General features: G+C 53.6%; 1 protein-coding gene across 1 annotated transcript in view; it reads left to right on the top strand.

The window, feature by feature from the left end:
* Positions 1-3,393: 3,393 nt before the first annotated feature.
* Tshz3 (teashirt zinc finger homeobox 3) overlaps positions 3,394-10,729 on the top strand; it is a 74,328-nt gene continuing 66,992 nt past the window's right edge. Inside the window, exons 1-2 of the mRNA XM_042275446.2 lie at positions 3,394-4,543; positions 5,378-6,049. Coding sequence (XP_042131380.1) covers positions 6,010-6,049 — 40 coding nt within the window. The 5' untranslated portion in view covers positions 3,394-4,543; positions 5,378-6,009. The remainder of the gene's footprint in view (positions 4,544-5,377; positions 6,050-10,729) is intronic.

Below are 10,729 nucleotides of genomic sequence, written 5' to 3'. Positions count from 1 at the left end.
GCCCAGACCCTATACCACCCTAATCATTCACCTTCTGTTCCGCTGCTAAGTTAGGTTTAGTTTTTGTTTTGCTTTTCTTTAAATGCTTTGCTAACTGCCTGGGAATCAAGGATGGGGAGTGGGGACGAAGCAACTAGAAGGGAAACCTGCAGGCACAAGCTCTCTTAGGGTGGGGAGGCGTCATCCCTGGAATTTGTAACCAAATTCCTCCCCTAGTCAACTAGCTTCCAACCTGCCCCATCCGCATCCCATCCGCAGCTGGACTGGTCACCAGCATCAAGGCTACAGGAGATGGAAGCTCATAAGCCCTTCTGTCTTCAAGTCAAGGAGTTCAGCTGAAAACCTGCAGATTTGCATTGGCCATGTAGGTGAAGCTGAGCCTTTACCTCCGAGTCCCAAGACATAAGACATTTGCAAACTAGACACCATACCATGAGGGGGTTGGGGAGTGTGCCTGCACGTGTGAGTACAGTGTATACCGCCACTGTTGGCTTTGGAAAGTGCTTCGCACTTCCCAAACTAATTCTTGATTTTGCATAAAAACATTCTCTGACTTTTCTCCCAAGATTGCCACCCCTCACCCTTAAATTCTTCCCCAATGCATCTCACACCACTCTCCAGAAGCCTGAGAGAAGTGGCATTAATATACCGCCCCAATTTTAAAAGGTTTATTTCTTGTCCAAACTGTAAAAGTTCTTGAGAGAATTCACAGATAAAACATCTGGTTTCTTAAAACAAAGCTACTGGAAAAAGAGAAGCAAACTTCACTGCTGTGTAAAGGTACTTTTAGCAAACAATTTACCGCCTGCCTCAGGCCCTAACTTCCAGGTTTATCAGGGACTAAAGCCCAGTTTCCAGGCTGAGGTGTGTAAGCAGTAGGAGTCTCAGGACCGATGGCACTTCCCAATCACTGCCTAACCCAGAAAAGTGAGGGAAAAGCAGGTCCATGAGGCTTCCCAACCACTTCAGGCTGGAGAAGACCTAGTGCTGGACTCTGGGTCAAGGCCCACCCCTGGGGTGTTGCCAAAGGCCCATGCCATCACCAAAGGCTTCCGGAGTCCTTGTCCTTCAAGGTGACACTTTCATGGACCCAGCAGGTACCCCTTCTGAGGTCAGAGTTTAGGCTCCAGGTGTTTCAGGGACACCAGTCAATCCTAGCTCCTTCCCTAGAATGGTGGCATGCAGGACACCTCTTGGTGGGTACTCCACTGAAGACACACCCTAGCTTTTGCTGGAACAGGAGGGCTGTCATCTAACTGTCCTCAGTGGCCACTTGGAACACAAACTTGGCTGTCTCCAGGCAGTGGCCAAGCTACTACTTTGCATGGTATAATTATAAACAGTATACTGCGCTGGGGGTCAGCCTCTTGCTCCTTCAAACACTTGTTTTGAGCCATGCCTGTAATTGATAATACCCTACCCTCAAGGGGGCTCAGGCTAGCCAAGGTGGGTGAGACCTATGGTAAAAAGGTCCCAGGAACGGAAATCCAAGGCTCAAAAATTGGAAAAGCTGGGTAGGATGTCTAACCCTTGACCTAGACAACTCTCTTTGGAAGGCTTCTGCAGATTGTTGCCCATCTGGAGACAGTGGAGCACCTGGTTTCCACTGAGTATGAGATACAGTCTTGGTGGTCAGGATTGCCTTCTTGGCTGCAGGGAGTGGGAAGGGCTAATAATATATATGACCACCTAATTCCAAGGCAAGTCTCTGACCCAGATGCCAGCTCACAGTTTCATGTGCTTTTGTCACTGGGTGTTTAGGTGAATCGGTTCACTTCCTTCAGCTCCTTCTTCCTCCTTCTATTTCAGGGGCTTAAGAAATTATTCCCAGAAACTCCGCACCTTGAGGTAGAAGTATCTGATGTAGACACTTACAACCCAGCACAATTCAAAGTGGATCAGAAGTTCCTAGGTGACTGAAAGCCTGTTGTGCTTTTAAAAGATAACCGAGTTTCTATGAAGAATCGGGTAAACGTTTTATACATCGTATATCCTTTACAGAATTCTGTCTCCTCCACCACGCACGGGCTTTTCCGCCCTCCAGTAGAGTGTGAAAACAGCTGGACCGCTGTGTGTGGAGCCTAGACCCTGCAGCACAGGCTACTTTCCCGAGCATGCCTGCCCAACGCTTCCTGACCTTTTCCAGAACCCAGCAAACAGCGCTTGCCTGAACGGGGCTCTTTCCCCCTCGGAATTCCCTAACCGCGGTATGATATGAACTGCCAGAAGGGTTGTTCGCCGGCAGGACAGTCGACAGAAATATTTACAATAATAATAAAGTCAGGTCAATTGCCGGGTAGGCTTCATTCAGATGGCATAGGGGTAGAAACCCGCACATGCCCTTCCCCTGAGGTTCTTAGAGCAAACAGAAGGCCTTGGGGGAGGGCCAGACTCATCAGGGACACCTGTGTGTGTGTGTGTGTGTGTGTGTGTGTGTGTGTGTGTGTGTGTGTGTGTTTACCATCTGGGTAGTTGCAGAAGGAGAGGAAAGCGGAAAGAAATACAATAGGGAGAACTCGAAACTGTAGTCCAGGTAGCCAGAAACTATCTGCAAGCGCCGGTTTCTCAAGGTCTTGCCCTTATTTTTGTAATGATAAATAAATTACAGACTCACTGCTACCCAGACGCCATTTCTCCCTAAATGGAACCCTTCGTTTTCACTGAGTCCATCGGTCTGCATTTCTCCCGGTCAGGCCCTGGGAAGCAGCCAGCAGTCAGCCCCGGTTATGCAAAGTTGTCCCCAGCCCCCTTTGAAATCTTGCTAAGTGCAGCGGGTGAACTTCACAACCTAGCACCTAGCCCAGGTTGAGGGACTTAAGGTCCCGCATTCAGGTAGTTTCAGGGTCTATTTTGTGCGAATTTGGAGAACTTTTCTCTTTTAGTTGCACCCAGCGCTGCCGCAGAAGCGAAGATAAACCCTAGTGAAATATAAGGACTAGGTTGACCTTGCCCACTTTCCTCAGTTTCATCCCTAGAATAACCTGAAAAACTATGCACGTGTTGAGATCCCCAAATTAAGGGTGAATAGGTGCATGTAGCTAAAAGAACTCAGTAGAAATCAAGAATCCAGTCAATGCCAAGCCGGCCGAGTCTGTTTGAGTGCCCCACCGGGCAAGGCAGTGTGGTCTCAGTGTGCACTCCGCACAGCCCGAGTTGTGCGTGACAGGCTGTCGCTGCAATGTGCAGCCCATTGACACTGATGGATGCGCCAATGGTTGGACGGACAGATGTTAGGGCGGATCACACGGCGCGCCGTTCCTGAGCAGGGAGGGCTAGGCACTGGCGAGCAAGGGGGCCGGCAGTCAACAAGGGGACCAGCCCTTAGGCCGCGGCACAGGGAGGGGGTGCACGGTGAAGGAACGAAGGTTGAGAGAGCAGCAAAGGGAAGGAAAGGGAGAGGGAAGCATCCTTTGGGCGAACTCCCGGTGCGCGTTACCCAGCGCTGTAAGCACGTCGCCGCCGGCGTGCCTAAATGGGTGTTCCGCTCTTGGAACGTGAGCTGGGGACCTTCGGGGTCTGACCTCCAGCGGCAACGACCCTCCTCCAGGCAAGAGGGGCCCTGTGGCCAGCTGAACCGTGAGGCCAACGGCGGGGCCACTCGACTCACCGATCCCTCGCTCGCAAGAAGCGTTACGCGCCCTTGGGGCCGCGTCTCCCTGGCCTGGAGGAAACGCAGCTTCAGTCTCTGCGGTCACAAGCACCAAGCGCTCCGGGTTTGTACCCACTCACAAGTACGCCCCACACACAGGCAGCCCGGGAGCCCGGCCTCAACTCGCCTCGGGCTCTCTGCTCCACCCGGGATCCGTACCAGTTTAACTCAGAGAGCTCCGGCGCGCCTAGGCATTGGAGCGGGCTTTATAGCCCCGGAGGACAGCAGTCGCACTTCGGCATTCAGGCAGGCGTCTGCACCCAGCCCAAGCCCGCCGGCCGGTGGCGAGCGGAGACTTTGATCTTACCGGTAGGGTGAGATCTTGGTCTCCAGGTCTACAAGAAAAAGAAAGCACGCTGTGAACTTTCAAAACTTGAAAAAGCAACCACAAGAAAGCATGAAAAAGAGACAGAGCTGAAGAAGAGGGAACAGAAGAATAAGTTCAAAATAATAAGAAAAAAAAAAAAAAGAAGAAGAAGAAGAAGAAGCAGCAGCAGCAGCAGTAGCAGCAAGCAAGCAAGGCCAGGGCTTGCAGCTTCCAGTGCGCTCAGGCGGCTAGTCCTGGGGCGCAGGGCGCGGGCCCTCGGGTGGACTGTGGGCCTCGGGGTTCGCATGGGTGCCAGGGTCCCAGCCTGCGCGCCCAGACACATTGCAGTTCCGGGGAGCTGGGGGCCCAGAGGCCACCCTAGCCACCACCGCCCATCAGCGCCCTGAGCCCGCTGCGCCGCGGCCGCCCCATTCTCGGCCTAAGAGCTGGCCCAGGGAGACGCAATCGAGCCCGCAGCGCATCGATGCGCCGCCGCCCGCGCCGCTCGGGCTCTGGCTGCCGCTCCACCGCCGCCGCCCGAGGGTCGCCCGCGTGAATTTCAGCCTACCGGCGCCCTCACCACCAGAGTAAGTGAGCCCTCGTCGCCCTGTCGCCAACGCACCCCGCCAGCTGCCTCCTTCCCTAGGCGCATCGGCCGAGTCCGCCTGGAGCGTCTGCAACCCCAATCACCCAATCAATAATCAATCCCCCTTCGTCCAGAACTGCCCCTAAACCCGGCGCGGTTGGGGTGGTCCCCCGTCTAGGACGCGCCCGGCGGGGGATGGGCAGCGGAGTCCGAGTTTCTTTTGCCGCCCCCGTCCCGCCTTGAAACCCGCTGTCGCCATGGGTGGGGGGCGCGGCCAGGAGCCTAAGGGGGCAAGACGCGGGGTGCAGAGACTGTGATCGTCCCAAAGTCAGTAAAGGAAACTTGGAGGTGTCCCCTCCTATGCTGGCCCCCGAAACACGCCTGGGAAAGTTTGCCTAGGGGTAAAAAAACAGAGAAGTAGCCACGGAGGGTCCCAGGAGAAGAGCCCCAGGGCCCACACCCATGGTAGCCCGTGCCTCCTCACTCTGGTGCGCCCCGGGGCCCTGGGATCTTTGTAGGGGCACCATCCCGAGCTGGGGAGTGCTCTGAGGCTTTGCATGCGGCGGGTGGAGAGAAGTGCGGGCCGGGAGGGGCAGTCGGGAGCGGCCCCCGGACGAGCCCGGGTGGGGAAGGAGGGTTGGGCGGGGGCTGCGGGCTCCCCGGGACGGGCTCTGCTGGGCGGGCCCCGCTCCCCTGCGTGAACACACGGGGCGGAGGCTGAGGGCCGGCTCTGGGTGGCTGGACTTGGGCGGGGGTCCTAGGCAGGCATCGGGGCCGGGGCTGGGGGCGCCCCCGCGGGCAGGCGAGTGACACGATCATCTCCTTTTCCTTTAAGCTTGCCTGTTGCCGACGCCGCCGCTCCAGCCGCGCCGTGGGCAGAAGACTGGACCGCTGAGCCCCGGGCCGCGGCGGCGGTTGCACCCCCCCACCCCCAACACCTCCACCCCCGGATGCCTTGACCTCCCTGTCTGGGGGCGGGAAGCGGGGCAGGACCGGCCGGGGTCGCTCGCGGGCTCCTCCTCTCATCCCTCTGCCCGCCCTCCCCTCCCTCTCTCCCCGCCCCCCAGCCCCGAACCCCGCGCACCTCGTCTAGGGACGGGGCGGGGGGGGGGCAGGGCGACCGCTCCTCCCCGCCCCCTCCTCCTCGGGCCTCTGGAGCGATTTGTCAAACTTCCCATTCCGCCGGCAGCGTGGTCCTCCTCCTCCTCCTCTGCCTCCTCCTCCTCCCCCCGCGCTCCTCCTTCCCCGCGCCTCCCTCGCCCGCCCTCCTTCCCTCCGCACGTTCGGGGATCGCGGCGGAGCGCAGCGAGGGGGGGACGCGGAGAGCCGGGGCGCAGCAGCATCCTGCGGGCGGCCGCTCTCCGGGGGGGAGGCTGCGAGCAGGCCCGCCTCGCCCCCCCCCCGCCGCCCCTCCCTCCCTCGGCTCAGCCCGGCAGCGGCGGCGGCGGCAGTCGCGGGAGAAGCATCATGCCGAGGAGGAAGCAGCAGGCGCCCCGGCGCGCAGCAGGTACGAGCGGCTTCCCCTTCCTCCTCTAGTCCTCCTCCTCTTCCTCTGCTCGCGCCGCGCCTCCGGGCTGCCGGCCCCCGCGCTGCTCGCCGCACTCCTCGCCTCTTTCTCTCCCTCTCTCTGTCTCTGCGGGCACAGAGTAACTCCGGGAGCCCGGTCTGCTCGCGGCTTTCCTGCCTGGGTGCGCGCACCCCCCGTTTGCCCCGCTACGCTCTCCGCTCAACCCGCTCGCACACCCTCCCGGAGACTACCGAGCTGGGCTAGATCCCCACCTCCGCCGCTCTGGCTGCAGCAGGGAAGGCGCTCTCCAACCCGTGTCTTTCGGTGGAGGGGGGGGGGGGCGGGCGGGGTCACCTGAGTTCTCTGGGACACCTTCCGTGTTGTCCTGGGTACTACCCGGTGCCTATCCGGACGAGAGCTAGCCAGCGAGTGAGCTAGCCGATCCCTCTGGCCACCTTACTGCTAATTCGATTGATTCTTCATTTATTGGGCCCAAACCGGGTACAGCGGTGGAAACCAGAGCGCACAGGGTCTGGGTATTGTCAGATGACTGTCAGGTCAGTGTTGGATGCTGACATTCCCTCCACTCGTGAATATCTTCTTACCCCCTCCCTCTCTTTCTGCTGCTGTTCTCTACCCTCTTCTAGCACTTAGTTCTGGGACATATCTGAGTACGCCCCCCCCCCCCTTTTCCACCAGGAACGTCAACTTCTGTTAGGACTGAGCTGCTTTTTTTTTTTTCTGGAAAAAAGAATCATTGAAAATAAAACAAAACCCACACACATAACATTATTTTGCAATAATGTCTGTTAGGAGCACGTTGGCTGGAAGAAGGGTTTCTGGCCGGTTGCCACCCTTGATTTGATGACTGATTGATCGCCCGTCATGCCTGTGCCTTTGATCTATTCATTCCCAATAAACATCAATAAATCACTTGCAATAGTGAGGCCAAGCTCCATGACGTCAGGAGGGCCCTGTCAGTGCAACTTCAGGGATTTGGGGCGGCTTGCTGAGAGAGGACCACATATGGACGTGATGTATTTTGATATGAGTAACACTCGGACATGCAGAGGCTCAGATGCTGCCTGAAGGGGAGGGTTGCTTAGGAGTCCTTTTCTTCAGTCTTCTTCCCTTTCACTTCTTTTTTGATAGAAGGGGGGAGGGCTGAGAGAAGGGTCACTGAGGTAATGTTCTGTGTGCTGTTGGTACCCAGGCTGGTGATGGTGGTACCCAGGCTAGTGGTGATGGTGATGACCATCAGACCGGCTTGGCTTCCACCTCAGCTGCACTCTGGCCTGCAGTCTCTTTATCAGGGTCACAGAGAAGGAACTTCTCCCAGAAGTGTACTGGCCTGTCAGTGTTATGAAGAAAGCTTAGGAGGGATTAAACTTGGTTTGGTGCACGAATGCTTGCATGTTTTCGGTATTACCCACATTTAGAAAGTTTGAAGATCCCAACAGAGAGATCACCTCCTCACTGATGCTGCCTGCTCATCCCACCTCCTCCTTTAAATTCCAGGCTTTAGCAGTGAGCTTATCTCCCCAAAATAAACTCTGAAACTTTGGAGGCATCCTTTACAAAGTTGGGTAGTAGGAATGTCTTGGGCTTCTTCCAGTCTGTGATTTTTTTTTCTTTCCTTTTCGGGTACACATTTTTAAGGTATCTGTGCCTCCATCCAATGAAGCATATGTGGTTGCATCTTTCCATGTGATTTTGAACTCTGTAGTTTGGCTTTGCTGTTCCACCCTGTCCATATGACAAGTTTCTCAAATGTGCTGTTAGTGTGATTTTTACTCATTTTATTATTCTTTTGTAAAGCAACCTGTTCACTAACCTTTTTGCACTTTTAAGCCAGCCAGGAAATCTCAGGTCAGTTAAGGAAAATTCATTATATAAAAACCTGACTGCAGGACGAATGGGAGATGGGAGAATGGCTTTGCTCTATCAAAATGACCCGTCAAAACGACTTTGTTTCATATTTGATTTAATTGTCTCTCTCCTGACAGGCACATTCATCAATAGCTTAATGGTCAATCAGAAGTTGGCAGAATGAGTGCTTTCATTCTTTCTCATACCCTGGTTTTGGATTTACTTTATCAGAATGCCTCTGCCTAATGGACATGTGGAGGAGGGGTGCGGCATGACTGAAGAGCTCCACACAAAACCCTTCCACATTTAGGCTGCTTCTGAGTGCGCGCAGGCCCGTAAGTGAGCTGTGTGAGGTGCCGTTTTGTTCCGTTGGCTTGTTTGGATGGATGGCCTAGGAACTTCTGTTTCCCTCCTTTTTCAGTTCCCACAGCGGCTTTTGGGACATCCTGGGAGTGATGACAAATTGATGGCTTTGTACGGATAGAGAGGCAGTGGGAAAAAGAAAGATGTCTGCTGATTGGTGACTGGAAATCCTGTCCACAGCAACCTTGAGACTACTCGAGAATCCAACCCCCCCCCCCCAAACTGAAAGGTCCGCTCAGCCATAAAAAAAGAAAAGTTGTTTTGCCAGCTTCATTAGTGTTCACCTAATTAGCTGTAAACCTGATGGATTCCTGACAGCTTTAATGATTGGAGATGACAAGCTTGACGCAGTGTCATGCAGCAGAATTAGGTTTGCAGCTAGTTTGATGTAATCAAGTTGATATTACACAGTCCTGGCTGCCTTTAGTTGTGCATTAACTCAATTTTCTGCTGCAGGTGACAAATGGGCTTTGGTACCTGGATAATCATGTCATAGGAATTAGGGCCCTTTTAATGGTCTGGGGTAGAATAACAACCACAAAGGGCCCAGAGCTGGGGAGAGCCTGCAGACGAAGCACACAGGTGCATGCAGGCTTTCTATCTAGGCCAAATGTAACAGAGCTCTCCGAGAGGCCAAAGCAGGCTCCAAGAATCCCTGAAAAGACGGAGTTCTGCAATTTAGATTTTTGAAAATAGAAATTATGCATGACTTAGAGTCTTTTTGCAGAGAGGGAGAATGGGAAAGAAAGAGGCGTGTCTTCACCTGCTGGTCAGAAATCTGGGCAGGAGTTTCCTTCCTCAGAGCGTGGACAACGAAAAGGCCAGACATTTGTAGTGGAAAGATTGCTGTTGCCCGTTGAAGCTGGGTTAGAAATGGCCAGTGTTCTTTAGACAAAATAGCATTATTCCTTGCTTAAAATAGAACCCTCCCCCCAGTTATAGTACCTGTTTTTAAACAAGTATTTTCAGAAAATAGCAGTGCTGAATTAGAGTAATCCTTAACAGCATGTTATATTTTATCCACGTATGTACATTTTCTGGAGGATATATCACAGAAGAACACTGTTCGGCTTTTAAAAAATCTTCAGTGAGCAACAACTCATCAGTGACTTTTGGATTCTTTTTTTTTTTTTTTTTTTTCCTTGCAAAGGACTGTTCTTCTATAGAGTTCTTAGGTGGATAGCATTGTGAGGGTCAGTGTTCAGGCCTCCTGACTTTTGTAAAAGGGACTAGGATCAGCTGGTGTCGCTGAACTCTGTGTTTCCCTGTTTCCCTGACATAGGCTGAAGGTCTTTGCCATTACCAGTGGACATGCGCATGCCTGAAAAGCAGCCCACCTAAGAGGTGGCTCACCTGGTGGTGTGCCTATGACACCTTCATCAAGCTGCTTCTTACTTAGGGTAGCTCCCGCCAGCAGCTTTTGCCTTTTCTCTTGGAAGCCCCGAGCACTCAGGACGACATGCCCGCATCTGCCTTGTGAATTTATTTCCTCTCAGACCTGCCACATATTTTTCCTTTGGACAGGCAGTCTTCTCTAGGGTGAGGTGGCACAGAACTGGCTATGCCTGGCCTGTGTTTTTTTCCCTCCCCATTTCCTTTGAAACCAAGGGAACTATAGACATAAAAAAAGAAAATTAAGTCAACGAAGGAAAAACACCAGTCAAGGAATCATCCTGTGAGCCTCTACCTGGGAAGGAAAACCTTCCAGAATTCAGATTCTGTGCTCCCAACTCCGTGATCCTGACAACTGTCAGGGAGGGGTTCAGTACACTCCAGGGCAACCCTTGACTGTGGGTAGAGGTCCTTGTCATTCCGTTCTTGGCTTTGCCTTGAGCATGTTCCTGAATGTGAGGGAGGATGTCAATAGCTAATAGACCAACAGTTATTCTCCAGATTGCCTCAAAACTCTGTTTCCTCTCTTTGACTCAAGATTGGTTAGTGAAGTGATGGAAATGGAAGGTGACTGTGTTCAGGGCCTTGGGAGATGCTGTGAGACCTAGGTGAGTTTGTAGGATGCAAACCTGTATTTAGTCCAGCCTGACACTTTTGCAAGGAGAAGGATCGTGTTAACTGTGTGGACCTGCTCTCGCTCCCGGGTGCTTTCTCTTTACATGTGGGCTGCGGAATGAGGTCTGGCTAGGCTGCAAAACACAGACATGAAGAAGAGCAAGGAACTGGCAAGTGTCCCATGGTCCTGATGTCACAGCCTCCTTTAAGCCCATCAGGCACTCCAGGTGCAACCTTGTGAGGGTTCCCTGCAGGCTCAGTTTCCATTCCTATGTGCTACTGAACAAACCATGCATAGCTTTGGCCTTGTAGTTAAAAAATAAAACGTGGAGTGGTCTGTGTCTACCCTTCTGTGCTAGTATCCAGCCCACTGAAGCTGCTGGTCCTGGGAACTATACTCTACCCTTACCACATCCCGAGTGCAGGGAGGCCAGGCCAAAC

The sequence above is a fragment of the Peromyscus maniculatus genome, chromosome 1 (genome assembly GCF_049852395.1).
Source record: "Peromyscus maniculatus bairdii isolate BWxNUB_F1_BW_parent chromosome 1, HU_Pman_BW_mat_3.1, whole genome shotgun sequence".
NCBI lineage: Eukaryota > Metazoa > Chordata > Mammalia > Rodentia > Cricetidae > Peromyscus > Peromyscus maniculatus.
The sequence above is the reverse complement of the archived record's forward strand: the minus strand, read 5'-3'. Positions and strand labels throughout refer to the sequence as shown.